General features: G+C 32.1%; 2 protein-coding genes across 2 annotated transcripts; one reads left to right on the plus strand and one right to left on the minus strand.

Moving 5' to 3' along the window:
• The first annotated feature begins 1,630 nt into the window (after positions 1-1,630).
• Positions 1,631-7,028, plus strand: LOC133205453 (fatty acid-binding protein, adipocyte-like). The gene is made up of 4 exons (XM_061341273.1): positions 1,631-1,779; positions 3,186-3,358; positions 5,153-5,254; positions 6,831-7,028. The coding sequence occupies exons 1-4, from the start codon at positions 1,710-1,712 to the stop codon at positions 6,879-6,881; spliced, it is 396 nt and encodes a 131-aa protein (XP_061197257.1). The 5' UTR covers positions 1,631-1,709; the 3' UTR covers positions 6,882-7,028.
• A 1,655-nt stretch (positions 7,029-8,683) lies between these two features.
• LOC133171777 (glyoxalase domain-containing protein 4-like) lies at positions 8,684-21,258 on the minus strand. The gene is made up of 10 exons (XM_061306575.1): positions 21,095-21,258; positions 18,022-18,071; positions 17,741-17,861; positions 16,405-16,543; positions 15,844-15,894; positions 15,374-15,453; positions 15,107-15,193; positions 14,825-14,938; positions 13,894-13,980; positions 8,684-9,183 (listed from the first exon to the last, which is right to left on the minus strand). The coding sequence occupies exons 1-10, from the start codon at positions 21,182-21,184 to the stop codon at positions 9,118-9,120; spliced, it is 885 nt and encodes a 294-aa protein (XP_061162559.1). The 5' UTR covers positions 21,185-21,258; the 3' UTR covers positions 8,684-9,117.
• Between the last annotated feature and the right edge of the window lie 967 nt (positions 21,259-22,225).

Raw genomic sequence — 22,225 nt, forward strand, 5'->3', positions numbered from 1 at the left:
ACAGAAACGAAAGGACAAACGATGGACACCTTACTATTACATAATTTCTTCTGAATTTTGATTAGATAAAAATTAGTTTTACTGCCCGGGTTTTTGTTTATAGTTCATACATAAATCACAGAGTATTGGGCAAATAGTAATCTAAGCTATTTCCTTTCTCAATGGGTGCAATTATGGATGCAAAATTCGAATATTACATAATCAATTTGGTGGAAAAACTTCGGAACATGTCAGAAGGTTGTGAGATTCCAGTCCTAATCTGGACAGAATTGCATACATATTATTACAAGAAAGAAACGTAATGATGTAAATCTTATACGGTACCAATTTTGATGCACCAGATGAGCATTTCGACAAATTATGTCTCTTCAGTGATGCTCATGCCGAAATGGAAAATCCGAAATATTTAAATCTAAAAAACAAACTGAAGAGATGAAAAATGGGTGCCAAAGACTTTCAACGACTTTATTAGACAAAGTAGACTAAAGCACTTATACTACTGAAATTAATTACGTACTATCCATATTTTCCAATGCATACCTAAAAATTAAGAATGAGAATAACATAAAAAAAATCTTTAAAAAGACCCTCTATGCACTAAAGGAATTTTTGTTTGTTTGTTTGTTTTTTTTTTTTTTTTTTTTTTTTTTTTTTTTTTTTTGGGGGGGGGGGGGTTGAAACTGAGAAAATTAAATTGTACAAAAGTGTAAATATTGAGCTCATCTATTTCATTTTCAACATAAGATGCCTGAGATTTACCCCCAGAAAAAATATTCTCGGATACTGAAGCATTGATGAACAGAAATCACTGTTGTTTACTCAATGTGAATATACATGCAAATAAAGATAACTATTTATCTTGGCCTGTAAAGAATGGTTAAGAATGCTTTAATTGATTACAAATTGAGGAATACGCTGTAAATTTCAATTCATCTTACTTTAGATCAAAGGGCAGTCTAATTGCGTAAAAAATACCTTAGAATCAAGACTTTTTTGTGTGCAGTGCATAGAGGGTTCTTCAATTCATTTTCTTTCAAGTTCGATTTAAGGACAGATGATACAAACAAAAAATGGATGTCTGGATAGGTATATATATTTTTTTTAACTTATTTTGGTTGTAAATAATTAGAATGACAAATTTCTAAAATATTAAGAAATTGCAAACTTTCTACGATGCTTAAAATTCCACCTCTCTGCAACCACCCTTATTAATCTATACAAATTTTTGTCACTTATAATCGCATCATTGCGAAACTTTGAATGAAAAAATAAAAATCTAGGCGGTCAAACTTATTTATTTTTCTTATATAAACATGATTTAAGTTGTTAGTATTAAGATTTTTTGATAAAGGTTTGTTTGTATCATCTGTCCTTAAGTATGTTATATCTTACATGTAATTCAGCAATATCAGCTGATGGGTTAAATTATTCCGCCAGTAGCACACCTCTATCACCTAGTACCACCCCTGACTCTCTCTCCAGTAGCACACCTCTATCACTTAGTACCACCCCTGGCTCTCTCTCCTCTCTATATTCATAGTGAGTGTGGAGTGGACTTGGATACTGCCCTAATGTTATCTTACTGAATGCCAAACAGATTTTACAGCCGGATCCAAAGCTTACATGATGCCTCCAATATACCAGAGCATATCACGTCTCCAACTGAAAGGCTACAGAAGCAGAAGTGTTTTCTTCTTCAGCAAAGGAAAATGGCAAGCTTAGTCGGAAAATGGAGCTTTGTTTCAGCCGATAACATGGAAAATTATATGGAAGCATCTGGTATGATTGTATTGTATATTTAGTTTTCATTTCATTGTATTAAACGGTCATTAATTTTTTAACAGTAAGAAAAAAGTTACTGGATACAAAACTATCTCAGGTAATAGTACTGTTTTTTTAAAACAAGCTTAAAAACTTTTTTTACAATAAAGATTTTAAACTACTGAGAATATTTCGGAAGGGGGTGTTGTCGGAATCTTAACGTGTACTCGAACTTTGTAATTACAGTTCTGATAAAATTACAGTTTTATCCTAACACCATTACCACCGTTCGTTTCTTACTGTCAAAGGATTAATATCTTTTTTGTACTTCAGTGTTATAAAATAACTATCATATTCTATATATGGCATAACTTGTTACAATTAAGGGCTATAGTACTTGTATAGTGCAGCAAACGCATAGTGCTTATAAATACACCCCAACACTTGCTAATACTTTTCCAGTATAATTAATCTTAATGCATTCGATAACAGGCTAATGTGACCTTAACAGGTATTTTGTCATTCACCCAGGGGCACTGTAACTAATATAAACCTTCATGACACAAAAAGGGTCAAGCGGTCAGTCTTCTCCTATTACAGACATTCATTATTGCCAAATCTCTCTCTCCCTCCTCCCCCCCCTCTCTCTCTCTCTCTCGTTGCGTGCTTAAAAACGAAACAAAAATACATCACACATATGTTTCCAAGATAATATATTAATCAATAATTATACATTTATAATGATCACTGCGAATTAGTTAAACATTTACACGGCCCTCTGTGAGAGAACCATCTGTTCATACAATAAATAACGTACACCGCCAGCACGTGTCCTCAGCTTCTCCAATTCCCTTAGCTACTTATTCCTCTCGCTGTGTCCTTACGGTGGACACGATTCTATAAACTGGAGATTTCGCTTTATGAATAATACTTAAATATTGTGCTAAAACCTCGAGTTTTGACACCGATGCTACAAGGTCAAGTCATGATACATGTATATTCACACTCGATCCATATATATAAACACATTCCAGCATATCGGCCAGTTTTGTTTATATTGATAATCTGTAGATTCCATCCAGCGTTCTGCCTCTGTCATACAGTGGAACCAGACGGAGCTCTCTTCTGGAAAGCTTAATTTAACGTATATATGTATCACATGCTGGACAGTTTTGTCAGGAATTTAATTTCATTCATTTATTGATAACAATAACAATAGTAATATATATATATAGAGAGAGAGAGAAAGAGAGTTCCTCGTAAACATTATTGTCTGGAAATTAATACAAGTTTGGAAAAACTGGGAGGGGTCGTCTTCGTGTAGTGTAGAGTCCTGCAAAAACGCTATATAAAGAACCTAGTAATTCATAGAGAATAAATGTTGCCAACTTCTTAAATATATTTTATATTAAATTTGTTTTCAGGTGTACCAGAAAACTTACGAGAAATCGCTCGTACAAATCAGCCAAATATGGAGATCAGCAACAGCGGAGAAACGTGGACAATCAAAACAGTGGTAGGCGAGAAAATGAAAGATTCCACCTTCAGATTAGGCGAGGAATTTGATTCCGTTTCACTCACAGGACAACCTTTGAAGGTCAGATATGATTTGGTCAAATACTTCGTCTGGCTAAATGAATGTACATAAGCTAAATTAATTATATTTGCCATTTGCTTAGTTTCTGTCTGTAGAATCTAAAGATGGTGTAATTGGTATCTTGCATGTTATAGCTAATGGTTTTAAATTGTACCATTTATATACTATACGTATATAATAAAATTAAACCCATCGGATCGATTTCGATGCAAGACAGCTGCGGGCTTTTGTCAACTTTATTATTGCATTTTTTACAAAACGTCGCAGTTTCCTAGGCTTTACCGCAAACTTTATATTACAGACATTGCAAATTTACATCCTAACTTCTCTGTGCTGGAAGCTCGTTAGTAGGGCTTCAATTGCTTAAGGGTCTTTTTAATTTGTTCACAAATTACTAAACGTAGTTTTATAACAATCTAACAAATAACATCGAATTAGCAACCCCCAAAGCATCCACGAATGTTCGCCTACCTTCAGAGAAAACGGGGGGTAATTAAATTTGGTCCTATTTTTTTTTAATTTTTAACCCCTCCCACCTTCCAGTTTATGTCATTTGAGTAACGTGAATTGCTTGTTGCTATCTGTTCTTCACATATAATGTCACGCGATGTTCAAGGACCCACGTGTAGGTCCCTCCGACGTTTGATAATGTTTGAAAAATTTCTTCTTCAACTCATTATAACCAAAGTTTATATTCTATAGGTGAAAGGAAACAAAACATTTAAAATTGATAGTCTTTCCCCTTATGGACCTGAGGTGTGGGATTAAAACCATTAAGACTACTGGACACCTATCACGTATAATGTAAATGATAATGATTAATTTGTCCTCTACTAAAATTATGATTCACCCGCAAGTCAAAGGTTTAGATAGTAGATTTGGACTTCAAGTAAATTGCATGGTCTAAATAAGGGCAGTGGCTCTTGAAGGTCACCTGATTAGCATGAGTTTCCTTGATATGACCAATTCTGCTGGAACTCTCAAACCATGTAATTGATGAGGACTCTATTTTTACTATCATATTCATGAACCTTGTCCCTAGGTTAGGAGTAGAAAAGAGTGCATTTTGAATACCTGATCCACTTAGTCCCAGTTTGAGCTCTGCATGTGGATACACATTTCAAATAATTGGCAAAGACCAAACAGCTTACTGCCACCTTGCATTAAGTCTGCTAAATGCTTAATAGCTAGAAATAAATAAAAATTTCAACTTAAAACTTTATAATAAGTGTTTAATATATGATTAATTAAGCCCCACAATATGGCCTCTGGACCAAGGGGAAATGAATTAAAATTTTGGTAGAGGATAGCTGTTTGTTATGATCATGCAAACATTTTGTATGCTAGAAAACCAGATGCAAAGAAGATTTTCAAAGATGCCATTTCAAAATATGACCAACTTATCCCAAACCTAGGGTCTGAACCCTAGACCAGGGCCATGAAGTTTACAATTCAATCTTAAAGAGTCAAATATTAATGACATTAGTGATGTCAAGGTGGCTGAAGCCATTTTAAAGAGTTGCTGTGTGATTCTCAGTAGCCATGCAGGTCCATTTGCCATCTTGTTTCCTAGTTGGTCTCTTATTTTCAAAACTTTCTATTTTTTATCAAATTTGGTTTTGAATAGAGATACAGATAATCAACAATTTTCATTTTTTGTACAAGTGTACTTGGATATGTTTTAGGGCAATTGATATACTATTGTAAAACTGCATCCTATTAGCTTTATGCTATGCAGGGTCAAAGTATTTCTTCAAGTACATTGTAGTTTCGTAATGTTCTGTTGAATTTTAGTGCACAGTCACATTAAATGGAGAAGAAATGACAGAAACGCAGAGGGCTGGAGATGTTATTGTCACAATCACAAGAAAAATAGAAAATAATCAACTACTGTCAGTGAGTATTAGAAAATAATCATCTACCATCAGGAAGTATAAGAAAATAATCATCTACCATCAGTGAGTATAAGAATATAATCATCTACCATCAGTGAGTATTAGAAACTTATCATCTACCATCAGTGAGTATAAGAAACTAATCATCTACCATCAGTGAGTATTAGAAAATAATCATCTACCATCAGGAAGTATGAGAAAATAATCAACTACCATCAGTGAGTATAAGAAAATAATCATCTACCATCAGGAAGTATAAGAAAATAATCAACTACCATCAGGAAGTATAAGAAAATAATCATCTACCATCAGTGAGTATAAGAAAATAATCATCTACCATCAGTGAGTATTAGAAAATAATCATCTACCATCAGTGAGTATAAGAAAATAATCATCTACCATCAGTGAGTATTAGAAAATAATCATCTACCATCAGGAAGTATAAGAAAATAATCATCTACCATCAGTGAGTATTAGAAAATAATCATCTACCATCAGGAAGTATAAGAAAATAATCATCTACCATCAGTGAGTATTAGAAAATAATCATCTACCATCAGTGAGTATTAGAAAATAATCATCTACCATCAGTGAGTATTAGAAAATAATCAACTACTGCATGGATATTAAAAAATAATCAACTACTTCAGTAAGTATATAAGAAAATAATCATCTACCATCAGGAAGTATAAGAAAATAATCATCTACCATCAGGAAGTATAAGAAAATAATCAACTACTGCATGGATATTAAAAAATAATCAACTACTTCAGGAAGTATAAGAAAATAATCATCTACCATCAGGAAGTATAAGAAAATAATCAACTATACTGCATGGATATTAAAAAATAATCTACTACTTCAGTAAGTCTAAAAAAATAATCAACTATTATCAGGAAGTATAAGAAAATAATCAACTACTGCATGAATATTAAAAAAATAATAAACTACTGCAATGAGTATTAGAAAATAATCAACTATGTTCAGTGATTATAAGAAAATAATCAACTACTGTCAGTGAGTAATAGAAAATAATCAAAAACTGTCACTGAGTATTTGAAAATAATCAATTACTGTCAGTGAGCATTAGAAAATAATCAACTACATGTACTGTCAGTGAGTATAAAAAAACAATCAACTACTGTTGAGTATTAGAAAATAATCAACTACTGTCAGTGAGTATAAAAAAAACAATCAACTACTGTTGAGTATTAGAAAATAATCAACTACTAGCTGTCAGTGAGCATTAGAAAATAACCAACTACTGTCAGTGAGTAATAGAAAAACAACTACTGTCAGTGAGTATTAATACACATTTGTATTGTGCATTCAGCATTTCTTTCTCACAGATCTTAAATCAAATGAATATTTCTAAAAAAGATATTTGGATGAGATGTAGATATGTTGCAATGGATATGTATTGAACAGAAAACTAAAGACCTGAATATGTATTTTTCTGTTAAAGAACTACACTCTCCATATAAATGTTCAAGTCTTTCCTTTAATTAACAATTCGAACATCCTAGCTCTGTATTAGTACATTATTAATTTTGTTTCATTATTTTTTCTTGTTGCAGACTATGACCATTAATGGTGTCTCTGCAGTGGTGAAATTCCAGAGAGCTTAGGCAATAGGCTTCATGTAGACCATATAATTTCTCTGTCATTTTTGCAATCAAAATTTTATGTGGCCATATAGTAGTGACAGTATAGTGATTTTCTCTGCAACTTTTCTGCATAATATACACATAAATAAAATCTGTCATTAAAAAAAATTCCTCTTTTTTTTTTTTAATTTTGTAAGAGTGGGGTAGAATAAATTACTTTTAAAAATACATGTATCTGTCAGTCATTTAAAAAATTGACAGAAACCTGTAGCATATACAATATGTTCTCTCTAGAGCTTTTCAACATTGCTGAAAAAATCCATCTGGATAGTTCTTTAGTTGAAGAGTTATTTAAGGCTTAAGGTCAGATCACCAAGTGGATATGATGCAGTAAAAATGTTCTAGATATAAAATAAACTTGCATGGAAGCAGGATAGATATGACTGAATCAACAAGAATATACAACATAAGGCCATTATCAGTTCAAAATTTGAGTTAATCATTATCACTTGGTAATGTATAAAAAAAAAGTTTATCTTGTCACTTCAAGTCTTTCTTCAACAAAAAAGAAAATTTTTAACAACCACGTTCTGAGTTCAATAATTCTTAATAAACTTTCATTGGAAAGAGAAGAGCTGCCCATCACCAATGATTTTTTAGGCTCCCTATTGCAAGTTTGGTAAAACTTAATTTGCTAAGAAATCAAATATATGAAGAGTTTACACTTTGTACATGAAGAACAATGGAATACAACAGACAAACCAGAAGTCTCTGAAGTGACCATAGCTCTACTGGATTGAATTTGTAACAGTGACTGTTTAAGACAGGAAGTTGCCTTGGGATTTGTACATTTTTTTAGCTTCATATCTGCAAAATTATAATGAACAACTTAAGGTTTTCTAAACTTGTACCATATTACCAGGTACTCAACCAGACAAAAACTATTGGAGGAGTAACAATCAGAAATCAAGAGCAAAAAGAAAAGTTAACAGAATTATTCATGGATGAATTATTTATCTTAATGTACTCTATCCTACTGATGCAAGTTTTAATTAATTGAAATCATACTGAAGTTCAAAACTGTTACAAAACTGAATACCATTTTGAAAAAATTGAACAGATTTAGACTATTACTAGTAACTTTGGCACACTCTTCAAATACATCAAAAACCAAAAAGACAAACAGATCAAAAACCTTATGTATATGCAACTTAAGAAATTTAAAGTTGGTTGACATGATACCAATGTATTAGCTCTTCTGGTCTCTTACAAGTACTGTCTGACATCCAGCATTCACACACAATTTCTACAATTCAAACCAATTTTTTTTTCGTATGCACATTTATTGAATACAAATCAAGTCATCACAAAGTTTTGAATATATTAAATCAAGTCATCACAAAGTTTAGGTGCATGTATAAAAATTGGTATTACTAGGTGGCTAGCCAGTAGAGCTAAGTCATTTCATCTGACTCATTCACTAGATAAATTACTGAAATCTTACTCTTTGTATGATTAAGTAAACAAGAAGCAGTTTTGTTTTGTTTTTTTATGAAGAAAAGATTAATCATCCAGTTTTTTAATGTTTTTTTCTGTATATCACTTTTAATCACGAGAACTTTATTTTCACGTAGTTACGCAAGGCTGTCTGCTCGCGAAAATTTAATTCTCACATAATTCTTTAATTTAATTCTCTCATTATATCAAAATTTTATAATAAAAGATTGTACAAACAATAGTAAAAATTTGTGAAAATTTTGTCTCGCTTATAAGTAACAAATGACTAAATAAGGTGTTGAAAAAATTTTGTGATCTACAGTATAAAAGAACATGTATTAAAAAACAAAATACAAAGAGTATAGATATGACAGACTCATATCTGACAAGAATTATAGTATCAATCACAGTTATTGGCATTATTTTGGTAAATTCATATTTTAAAAAAAGCAAAAAGGTTTACCCGTATAAAAGCTGAAAAAGAAAACTTCAACTGGATAAATCTATAACAATTAATTGTTAAATGTACAACCATTGTGATCATAAACATGCAGTGTAATTCTCCATTTACATGACTGTATTCAAACTAATCTTGGTTATTTGTAAGTTAATTATCTTTAATAACATTATTCCTAACAAGAATACTGGAAGACTAGACAGAAAATTGCAAATCATACTAATCAGCACATATATCTGCAGAGGAATGCCTGCACTTAAAACATTAACTCCAGAGATCGAGTGTTTATATATTTTACTGTTTTTACCCAGCAGCCTTTGATATGCCCTTCTTCTTAAACCATTCCTCACTTTTATCTGCTGCTATAGCCTAAAGATATAAAAAAAATTTGTAATTTAGCAGTTAAATTAGAAACAAATGTCAAGTCAGAGATCAAAGGATACATTTTGTATAATGAGTTCTTGGATCCACATTTAAACATACAAACCACATGACAAAAATAAAACAGTTAGTACGTCTGCTGTAGGCGGTGATAATTTTGTGATCTATTTTCTCATTACTCCATATGGCAAATGACAGAGCTAATTCCGTGTGGAACAACAGTAAATAACAGAACAGATGACATATAAATTGAGTTTTGATTCAATCACAAACATATTCTGCATACACTTTTATTACACATTCACAGTTTAAAGTACATGTGTATATATATATATTCTTTAGTTACTTGGGTGAACAATTCCTCTCTGTTTTCATCTGATATCTTGCAATCCTCATCCTGAGATGTAGGTCGTGATTTAACCTTTAAATATCTTTCAGATTCATCTATTGAACTACAGTTCAAAAACCCAATCTAAATCAAATTTAGATCATAGCATCTTTAGATAAAAGGAGAGGGGAGGATTAAAAACTGTGATCCTTTTGCTCTTCTCCCCTCTTAAGACCTAAGAAATGTTTATTTAGTACATAAACTGTGTGTTTGATTATAAAAGGCAGTGAGCCCTCTGCCACAATTGTATTTTGATACATGTATCCCCTGAATCAAAGCTAAGGCTTCTGAGTGGGGCCAATTTGATCAAATATTGAACATGGATTTTTTTTTTTTTTTGAAAATCTTAACTCATATGCTAGTGCTGAACAGCTATGCATTATAAAAATGAGCAATGAACATTCTTTATTCAAATCCCCTGGGTCGCAGGTGAATACATGACGGAAATTAAAAACAAGTCAAAGGGTAAGCTATTGATTCAAGGAATTTATGTCCAATGCTTAATGACAGAAGTTTATTTGGGATATCAGCCCTTAACAACTTGCAACAATGCACAAATATGTGACCTTGACCTTTGACCCTTTCACCTCAAAGTCAATTGGAGCATAGTGTTTTCATTATAATCAGTATAGAAGTGAATCTGGAAACCATTTTATATCATATCTCAACTTTTGACCTTGAACTTTCACCTTTTTACCTTAAAAATCAACAAAAATTCAACAGGGCTTTTTTGAGTTCAAAAGAGTCAGCACTTTAAGTTTAATTTTAAAGGTTCAAAGACTATACTAACTGACCTTTGACCCTTTCACCTCAGAATCAATTGGAGCATCATGTTTTCATTATTAGACAGTATTGAAGTGAATCTGGAAACCATTTAATACAGCATATGAATTAAGTGATCTTGCCTTTCACCTTTTGACCTCAAAATCAATAAGTGTCTCCTTAAGTCAATAGAGTTATGATATAAACTTTTTTTTGCAAATCTTGAATACTTTTAGAGATATCACCTGAAAAAAAGGTGAACCATTTCATAACATATGAATGTGTGACCTTGGCTGTTGACCTTAAAATGATTAGGGGTCTTTCTTTAGTTTGAAAGAGTCATTACCTTATTAATAAAATTCACATCAAAAGCTGACAGAAAACTAAACATCATTTGGAAACCATTTTATGCAATAAAATTTATGACCTTGACCTTTTCACCTCATAATCAATAGGGATGGGGAGTTATGATACAAAATTCCACTATAAAAGCTTAAGTATTTTTAATGATATCATCTGGAAACTAAAGTGTACCATTTCGTGACCTTAATGTTTCACTTTCTGACCTCAAAATCAATACATGTAGAGGTCTTCTTCAAGTCATAGGGAGTTATGTTATTTCATTTCAGAAACTTAAGGACTTTTAGAGATATCATCTGGAAATGAAAGTGTTAAAGCACAAAGAATGATGAATGGACAGATGGACAGGATCAAATTAGGAAAAGTTGGGGGACAAATCTAAAAAAAATTATGAATTTGGTTTCTGAGCAATAATAAAAGAATGTGTTGGGAATGGCTTTTCATATTTGCACCATGGGTTGTCCAATGAGATGAATGTGAAATCACAAGGTCAAAGAGCATTACCTCGATCAATTTGGTTTTTGTGCAGTAACTTGTAAATGCTTTGAAAAGGCTGGAAAGTTCACATTTACAGTGGGTTGTTGTGATGGTGAGTTTGATAGGGACGAGTTTTGGGATCAATGGGTCAAAAATTACAGCTTCTATTGTTTAAGATAAAGAATTAAGAACTTGATAATGGTGTAGGGTGGGATATTCAAATCAGCACCATGGGTTGCTCTGATTAAACAGAGTCTGGAATTCAAAGAAATTGCCTTCTGTTGCTAAAAATAGACTTGGTGACTGTGTTATAATTTGGTGAGTTTGACTCTATTTGCAGGGTTGTCCCTATAAGAATTAAACTAGCAGGGACACATTGTTGGATACCCAGGGGTGATCTAGTCTTTTACTTATCACCCATGGGCAAACTCATCGTATGTAATTAATATGCACGGGTCAGGTTCCAGGATTCCTCTCCTGACGGGGTTGAGGGGGAATACCAGAATAACAAAGGGATTACTTCATATAGGCAGAGAAATTCCCCGGCCCCGGGTCTTAAGAACAACCCTGTATTTGGCATTTGCAATATATGACCAACCATTAAAGATATATACCACAAACCAATTTTCATATCACCCACATAGAAGAGCTAATTTGTTTTTTTCAATATTTCTTTCAATGGAAATCCAACTTGTAAATTTTATTTTTGTAAAACATTAAAATAGAACTTTAAAAATGTTTCCAGAAATTTTAATTACAGAAACAAAACTTTATACAATTCTAAAATTTTTGAAAAATTATATTGTACTGTAAAGGTACATTTTTACACTTTTCACCAAATTATTTGGCTTGGTCAAACAAAACAGATATTTGAACTTTGAGAAAAAAATTGTTTGTGTTATTTATAGGGATGTCAATTTTATTTGGACAGCTTAGTCGATTAGTCGGAGGCTTTAGTCGAACGATAGTCGAATATTTGTTGAAATTTAAACTAATTTTTCATGTTATTTTCACTATTTGTCTTTCATAGACTAGTTGTACAATATTTAACCTACGCTATCACCATTATACAACGAATTTCTGAATTATTGTACAATAAATACTGTACATCTACATTTATCCAATGCATTTGTTTTCAAAATTAATGTAATATTTACTGCACATTTTATCTATATGCAGGATATCAAACACTTACATTTTTCCTTTCTTTTTATAACGACAGTACATGTACCCGTTAATTAAAGCCATTTCTATGTGTCGTGTCAGTGACCTTTGGTAAACAATTGAAACGTGCCTCTTATAAAAACAGAGAGGGCTTGTGATAAATTTTAATTATGAGATTTTGTACAATACAATACAATCTTAAGAAGACTGCATGATATTAATATCAGAAAGCAACATCATTTAATTACGCTCATAACTGTCCCCCAATTTACTTGTATTTACAATTTTGTAACAGCTTTTTAATTATTCTTTATGAATGGTTGCATTACGTCAGATCTTATGGAATTGCAGGTTGAAACTTTATAATTTGAATCTACAAAATCAAACAATTCTTGAATGTCCTCTCCATTTACAACAATAAGTGGTAGACAATCCTTGATAATCATGTTTCTGATGGCAACATTTTTCTTTCCGGCTCTGCTTTTTTTTTTTTGGCATTTTGCGGAGAACTTACTTAAGAAAAGTTTCACTTGAAGACTGTGTTTACTACATCTATGTTTGACGGATTTGGCATACGATACATCATATATTTGATGTTCCACTGCAGAATACAAGTTCAGTTTCACATAACCTTGATAACGTACTTTTAACTGTTTTTCTATCCTGAAATCTTTTAAAGTATTCCAAAACTGTAGATTTTGGAGGCATATTTGCTGAACATAAATCGACATACAAATAATTTCATTTGAACAGTTAAACAATACCCTGAGTTTTACTTACGAGAACATTGATCTGTATATAAATGAAATGGGCGAATCCAAGTTTATTACCTTGAATTTAAAATTACTTTCAGGTAACACATTTTTAATGAATAACCGACTAAAGAAATTTTAGTCAATAGTCGGGATGATCGAACGATAGTCTAGTACTCGAATATTCGTTGACATCCCTAGTTATTTATCCTTATTATGACTTGCATACAGTTGAACTTAATTACTGTAGATGTACTTTTTTCCGTGTGGGATTAATTTCCAGTCATAATTTTACCGCGGAAATTTGTCACAGTGTACTAAAGATTCATTACAGACATATAACGACAATTCAAGATATCTGCATAATTTTATACTCGCGGATTGAACAGAAATTGTGATTCCGCGGAATTATGACACTGTGGAATAAAGTACATTTACAGTATCTTGAAGATCTTCATCTCAAATATTATAGATAACTAATCTCAATCCAGTGCCAAGTGTGCAGGTATCATTAGATCAAAATAATTATGAGTTTTATACATGAACATGAAAGCTGAAAAAGCTTTTCTTTTAAATTGTATGTATATACAGGGATCCTTCTTTACAAATTGATGTGATGATCAATTTCTTCAGCAAAAGCATTAATATCTGTATATGATTGTCTGGGTACATTTCTGAATAAATTGGCTCACAATTTGGATTCTGCATGATGGCCAACCTAAGGACATTGAACAAAAGTTAAACACCCAAAAATTACCCTTCATTTAAAATAATTGTTTTTATTAAGTTACCAACCTCATTTAATAGTTTGTCAGCTTGTGGGTCCACCTGGGACAGCTCACGAAATGCCTCATCTCCAACAAAACATATCTCATGGCCATCCTAAATTCAGTCAGAAAAGAACTAAGTGCTACTTCAAACATACCAAAAATGCTCTATAATTCCTTATTATGCATCCAGACTCCAGGAATATGTGCAGTAAAGAACAATTTCTGTCCTTGTAAAGTGAATATTTAATAAGATGTCTCCGAAGGGACTGTGTTTCACAATAGTTCAAGGAAAAAACATGTAGATGTTTCTTATACCTCCCTTTTGACCTTTTTATAACATAAGAATTAAAACTGAGTCCAACAATTTTAGGTTAAAATATGGAAGATTCTCACACGTGGATACCATGTGGTATTGAATAAAGTCTTGATTTAAATTTGTAAACTTAAAGAAAAAAAAAAGAGATCACCAACAAATCGTGAAAATGCTTTCTTTACAAAGTAAGACTACTTCTTTATGTAAAGGAGATTAAAAAAAAAGCAGTATGTTTCAGAAATAGCACTTTTAAATAAATAAAGAAATGCTACTGTTTATCACAGTTATACCTGATACAAAGGAACATGGATCCAGATTTTTTTCTACAAATGTGCAAAAACTCCTACAGAATTAGCATATTGAGAATTTGAATTTTTTTTTTCTTTTTTCTTTGTGTATGCTGTTTTCAGTTACAGCAGTAATATCAAGGAATGATGCCAATTTTCATCCTTAATCAAACTGTAATGGTGAGGGGGGTGGGAGCAATCTGATTAAAATCAGATCTTTGTTACGCTCCCAAATTCTGATGGTCACTTTACAGCGACCATCAGAATTTCGGAGCGTAACAAAGATCTGATTTTAATCAGATTGGGGGTGGGGGTATAATTTGGCCCAACAGAGTGAAAAATACTGAGAATGTTACCGGGTCTGCCAAGATGACAACTTCTACTGTAGCTTTCCCCGGAGTGTCCAGACTAATTAATGGAGTCAGAATGGTTTGATTGGCAGCTTTCATTTTGTCTTGGATCTCAGCTAACTGAAATTATAAATCAGAATATTATCAGTATCTTATGCATACCTGCATAGTTCAGCAATTGATTTAAGACAAATACCTTAACCTTTGATTTCACAAACTCAAGTTATTAAAACTGAAATATAATGTATCCAAACTTTCATTTTCATTTTTTTTAATCACTTGATTTACCTGGACCCTTGGACAGGAGAAGGCTATTCGCCCAAAAGCCTTGGCATGATCTACTTTAGCACCAATATCAACAAATTCAAGCTTGCACTATAATGTAAACAAGATAAGTATTTTATGGCTTACAGGGATGGAAATGCATTGATTTTTACCCACAAAATATCTATATTCATGAAAATTACAAAATATTGGTTGATAAGGGGAGATAATGCTTTTCTGTGAAGTCAATATAACACTTATCAGCATTGTTCTTTGTCATAGTACATGTACCTGATTATCACCATATCCTAAAACAGCAGACTTATCATCTTGGGAATAAATTTTCATCTCACATAAGGTTGACCAATAATCTACAATACAAATTTCAGGCTCTCAAAATAAAAATTATTGATTTTAAAGATAATATGAAACATACATTCATGAAAATTTTAAAGATAGAGAGAGAGAAAGGAAAGGAAGAAGAGACTAGCACTTCCTATTTGTTCAAACAGATTGTTCCTTTTTTTTGTATGTGGTACCCATTGAGACTCTACATACCTATTAAAGCCTGGTTACATGTTTTGGGATGCCAATAGATATTTTATGGTAAAAATTTCCAATCCCTAGATTTAAATGTAGTCTGTAATTCATCACTGAATCAAATGTCCCACCCCAACCCCCCATCCCCCACAATTTCAAAGCACAACTAATAATGTCTGGAAAACTGAACTATGCACAGATAGGCAGATGAATGCACTTACCTAAAGATTTCTTCAGGTTTGATGAGGCTAGTGTAACTTTCTTTACTGGATCTGTTCAATATAAGAAAGGTAAGATAATAATTCCAATAGATATATATCAAAGTTTTTTGAACTGAGAGCTTTGACACCTCTAAACAGTATCTCTTAATCTCTCAATAGTCTCATAATAAGACCTATAGCTCTGTTGATATTAACACCCCATCTAAAAAGTGAAACTATTTTCAAATTATTTTGAAGAAACAAAAATTCTATATATAGCACAGATCCCATGACCCAAGATGCAATTGCAAGTCCAACCCATTTTGCTAATATGAACATTTCATCCCAAACCCTTCCCAAGTAATTGCAATGAAACCAAATTTTTTTTTTTATATGCAACAAAGCCACAAGCTTTAATAAGTGACTCTAACAAGCAATGAAATATATACACATTATGTGAATTTCAATTTTAGACTGCTGAGTGATTGAAATTCATTTCAAAAATTGGTCCTTATGCATATTTCTGTATTAAAAAGATACATCAATAATTCCTAAGCAAGGTGAATTGCGGTTTTCAAATACCTCCATCAGACTGTTTGTCTTCTACAAAAAATTTGTGGCCATCAGGTGAAGTGAGCACATTTTTATTTCCTTCCTGTGTGATTGTGTAGTTATTCTGTTTAGCACTGGCCAATACATTTGGGGACTGTATGGTAATTCCCTGTAAATACATTCAAATCACATACAGACTATAGGTATCGTAATCGTGCTCACCTGAAAGTCTGCACCAACAGATGCATATCAAATGAAAACCATTGTTGTGGTCCATAACTGAGCTGAGACATCCATGATTTAAATATACTTAACGCTGCAGATTAATTTTACTTAAAACAAAATTGTCATTCTGAAGAAAAGTTTGTTTTTTTTTATACATAAGGCCAAGATAAATAAATAGTGTGTTTCCTATTCCAACTTGAGAAAAAATAGGGTAGGTAGGTAGGGAAAACATTTTATTTCATTTTAATATTTTATTGGCAAGCACGCTACCATTTCCCCCGGAGAAATCGCTGTCAAAACATTTCTGATTAATGTGTATAGGATATGCATTATCTGAAACATGGAAGTGAGTGAGATTAGGATTTCTAATAGTGAAACTGGAATAGCTAGTTTACTGCTGGGAAAGATATCTGCAGATAAATTTTTTGGGTCGGCTCATATATTTTAGGGTCGTTCGGGGAACCGGAAACGACACAATTTATTTATCTAGGCCTAAGTATAATGATTTCCATATCCACACATTCTTCTCTGGTACCTGTGTTTACCCATCTGTATTAACAATTTCATTATCACTGAGTCAACTTGCATTCATACATGAATACATGTCTATCAATTTTAGTATCTGCAGATGAAGTCTGAACAAAATATCTTGATTTGTTTCTTTGTACCTGAAGTTAAACATAAAATTAAGAAAAATGAGGTCAAGGTAAGGAAATATCAAGGTCAAAAAATGTTGATGCAGTTGAATAACTCTCATTAATATCAGCATATGAAGTTTGATAAAATATCTTGAATGGTTTCTTTGAAACTGAACTACACATGAATTTAAGAAAAGAGAGGTCAAGGTTAAAGGAAAGGTAAAAATGCTGATGCAGTTGAATAACTCTCATCAATATGTATCAGCATATGAAGTTTGATAAAAATATCTTGAATAGTTTCTTTGAAACTGAGCTAAATGCAAACAAGACAGATGGACAGACAGAAGGATGGGAGGACAGATGGATCGAAGATGGACATGACAAACAATATATGCCCCTGCCATAATTATATAGGGCTTAAAAATGCTTGCTTCCTATATTGAACCATTTCAAATCATAATTATTAATCTAAGTTGTACAGTAAGATTAATTTAGTTCATTACCCTGAAATCATTGCCCATTTGGTAGCTTCCGATGCCATAGTTGTAGGTCAGTTCTACCACAAAATGTTTATCCTCTGGACCATATCCCACCATTGATTTGCTCCATTTACCATCATAAGGCCTAAGAACAAGATCCCAATGTCATCAGTACTCACTTGAGTCACCACCTTACTACTCTTCACTATCACATATTTCCTTACGTTAATGAAAAAAATGAGTTTGTTAATTTTCTGAAAATTAACAATATCTTATAAACAGGTGATAGTTTAATAAGTGTTTACCCATTACAGGCTGCATCACATCCTTTCTCAAACTCTTCATGTCTTAAAATCTGAAATTTAAGGATTTAGTAAGTACAGAGGAATAAGGGTATTGAATCTCACACGAACATCATGCAGTATTTATACAACTGACTACTACAGTCATATTAAAGCCAGAATACTCTGTATGTTCCATACAAACTTCTCATGTTTTTTTTATAATTATTTCTTTTTGTTACAATTAACTAACAGGTTTACAACTTAAAAACAATAACTTTTCTGAAAATGGGTCAATTAATGTTAAACTCAAATCAGATCTACAAGTCTTCAATATTAAGAGACCTATACTAACCAGAAGTCTCTGACAAGACTGTAGCTCTACTGGTTGTACTTATAAAGTAAGATAAAAGTAGCACTTGGACTTGAAACTTTGCAACAGCAATAAAAAGAATAATGATCCTTGGTTTAGTCTCTTTTTGTGGCAAGATTTATTGTAATCAGACTGAAGCTGTAGGAGGAGTAGCCTTTTAAAAAAAATTTTGCAGAAATTTCAATTTAAGTAACTATGGCAACATCATTCATCAAAATAAAGAATACAATAACGGCAATTATGTATCTCAGTGTAGTCTACTTGTATGCCAAGTTATACTGAAATCAGACAAAAAGTATAGGAGGAGTAGCATTTTGAAAGAATTTCAAGAAAAAATTCTATTTTTAGTAACCATGGCAACACTGTTCCAATGCTGGCAATGAGAATTATGTATCTTAGTGTAGTCTACTTGTGTGCCAAGTTATACTGAAATCAGACCAAAACTATAGGAGGAGTAGCATTTTGAAAGTATTTCAAGGAAATTTCTAATTTTAGTAACCATGGCAACACTGTTCATCGAAATCAAAAACCAATATAAAGAATTATGTATCTTAGTGTAGTCTACTTGTGCCAAGTTATATTGAAATCAGATCAAAACTGTAGGAGGAGTAGCATTTTGAAAGTATTTCCAAGAAATCTCTTTTTTTAGTTACCATGGCAATACTGTTCATTGAAATCAAAATCCAATATAAAGAATTACCGTATATACTCGCCTATAAGTCGGTTTTTTGGGAGTTGTATTTTGGACCAAAACTCTTTGTCCGACTTATAGGCAAGTAATAAAAAGACTGGTATTTTAGAGAGTCAATTCCTCTAATAAAAGCTTAAAAAATACAACCGACTTATATATGGACTAACTTATAGGCGAGTAAATATGGTATGTATATTTAGTGTAGTTTACTTGTGTGCCAAGTTATACTGAAATTGGACCAAATCTATAGGAGGAGTAGCATTTTGAAAGTATTTCACAGAAATTTCTATTTTTAGTAACCATGGCAACACCATTCATTGAAATAAAAAACTGATATACAGAATTATGTATCTTATTATAGTCTACTTGTGTGCCAAGTTATACTGATATGGAACCAAAACTGTAGGAGGAGTAGCTTTTTGAAAGTATTTCCCAGAAATCTCTATTTTTAGTAACCATGGCAACATTGTTCATTGAAATCAAAAATTGATACACAGAATTATATATCTTAGTGTAGTCTACTTATGTGCCAAGTTATATTGAAATCAGACCAAAACTGTAGGAGGAGTAGCGTTTTGAAAAATTGCTTACAGACAGACGGATGGACGATGGACACCTTACTATCGCATAAGCTCTTTTGATTTCAGTCTCACTTTTACCAAAGGAATTAATCATGAAAAAGTGAGACTGAGATCAAAAGTGAGCTCGTCTAAGTTTTATGGCCCTGAGGACTGGTCTCTGACCAGTAGAGCTAAAAATCAGCTCATTATCCACAAACACAGCCACAAAATGTCCAGAAATCAGAATGAATAGACATTTTTAATGTATATCATAAGGGCAATCAATTTCATGAAAATGGGTCAATCAACCTGAATCTGGAACTTCCTACATTACTACAATAGAAATACATGTACCACTAAGCATGCCCTGCATGCACTTCCTTGAAAATTATTTTTGTCAAAATTTGATCACTATGTAAAAATATAGTTTCACAATTTGTGAATCTATGATTATAACAATGATATATGGAAATAATGAACAGTATTCAAGCTCAAAGTCCATTTAAGCAATACAAATCAGGAGCAGAGCAAACATGGACCTCTAAAAACATCAGAGGTGGGATCAGGTGCCATGGAGGAGTGAGCATCCCCTGTCGATCGGTCACACCCGCCCTGTGCTCCTTGTCATGATTGGGAAAAATGGAAAAATCTGTAGACAATTCCGTGTATAAATAATGCCCTAACAACTCTTACCTTTGGTTAACAAATGTAAATAATTATAGCTTATGAATGAGAATCTATATTTATTAGCAAAATCTATTGTTAATGTTTATTCACAGACAGATAAACTTAGATTGGTAAATAACTATAGTTAAACTATAGTTTACAACCATTAAATATAGTTTTACAGGTGAAAACTATTATAGTTAATGAATGGTTAATTATAGTTTACAGTTCGTTAATTATAGTTTACAATCAATAAATCTAGTTTATCAACTATTGGCTAATTTTTGTGAATTTGGTGTGCCATACCTGGGGGTCAGGATTCTTAATTATCTCCCCTTGAAAGAAGGCATTTCATCTGACCAAACTTACATCCTCTTCACCCAAGGATGATATAGTTGTGGTAAGTTTGGTTGAATTTGGCAGAGGTTTGCAATCTTTAGAAGAAATCAAAAATGTGAAGAGCTTACACACAGACAGACAAACATATGGACAGAAACTAGATGGACACCAGACAAAATCTGATCAGAAAAGCTCATTTGAGATTTCAGCTCAGGTAAGCTAAAAAAAATTATAAAAACTTACTTGTTCATGTTGTTCTAGATAGTATTATATAGAACTTTATATTCTTTTTAGAGAATTGGTCAGATATAGCTAAAGGTATAGCTTACATACACTTCTCTGAAGAGAATAAGCATTAAAGTGCCAGTGTAAAACAGCTTGTTGTACGTCACTGTGGGTGAAAAAGACTCGAGGACATTTAACAGTGTTTAAAATGTGTCATGGCTAATGCAATCTTAGACTACTTACTTGCATTCCTAACACATCTCTGTAGAATTTGGCTGTTTCTGTTCTGTTGCCAATTTTAAAAACAAAGTGAAGAACCCTTCTGGATGACATATTTAATATGTGTCCGTGTCTTATTAGTTATTTGCGTGTAAAACAGCTGTAGAGTCAGGCAATGAGGCATGCACACTGTCTTGTTTACATTAAGGCGGTCCTAGTTAATTTCATTCCATCGAAGATTTGGCACCCAAGCTTCATAACAAATGACCGCGTTCGATGACGCTAAAGATGGCTCTTTTGTGCGACGATTAGTTTAAAAATTAAAAATGTTATTAAAAAAAATATTATGTCCACAAAATACATGTGGTCGATACTTTTTTTTTATTGAAAATTATTTATGATTTTTTGGACTTCAAAAAAAAGAGGATCATATATTTAAAGGTGAACATATTGAGTTTATCTAGTTCATTTTCAACGTAGCATATTTCTCCAGGAAAAATGTTTGAAAACAATGACAAATCTAGATTTAAAAAGTAGTCATATTGCAGAGTTTATTTGATAAAAATTTGTCAGAAAGGACATTTCATTTTAAGAGAATAAAAGTCCATTTATATTTTCTGGTTATTAATGCTGTGCACAAGTTTATTTGTATTTGTGATTGATGTACATTCTTCATCTGATACTTTTTTAAATAAACATTACAATAATACATTTTATTTTAGTATCCTACGTGTCGTTTGCTGATTTTTCTTTGAAAATTAAATTAGGTACATGACTATGATAACCAGTGTCCATGTACTTATTTTAAAAGAAAAAAGAAAATCAGAAAACTGTTATAGTCGTGTACTTATTTTAATTTTCAAAACAAAATCAGTTGCAAGTTAATTTAAGTTATCATGGTTAATAATTGGTTATATACTATCTTAATCCCAAATTAACTTCTTACCACCACTTTTTTCCCTATTCTATGTTATTTTTTTGTGCTTTAACTAACTTAATTATCATTCAAGTATATATACTAGTATATAGGTCCCTGATTTTATTTATTTAATGTATTTAATTACTGTATTTATTTATTTATCTAATGTATTTATTTACTATATTTATTTAGTTCGTTAGTTATATTACATTTTTTACGAACGTTGAACGACGAAG

Source organism: Saccostrea echinata, unplaced genomic scaffold (assembly GCF_033153115.1).
Source record: "Saccostrea echinata isolate AGI-Se365-2 ecotype Australia unplaced genomic scaffold, CSIRO_AGI_Sech_v1 ptg000054l, whole genome shotgun sequence".
NCBI classification, from domain to species: Eukaryota; Metazoa; Mollusca; class Bivalvia; order Ostreida; family Ostreidae; genus Saccostrea; species Saccostrea echinata.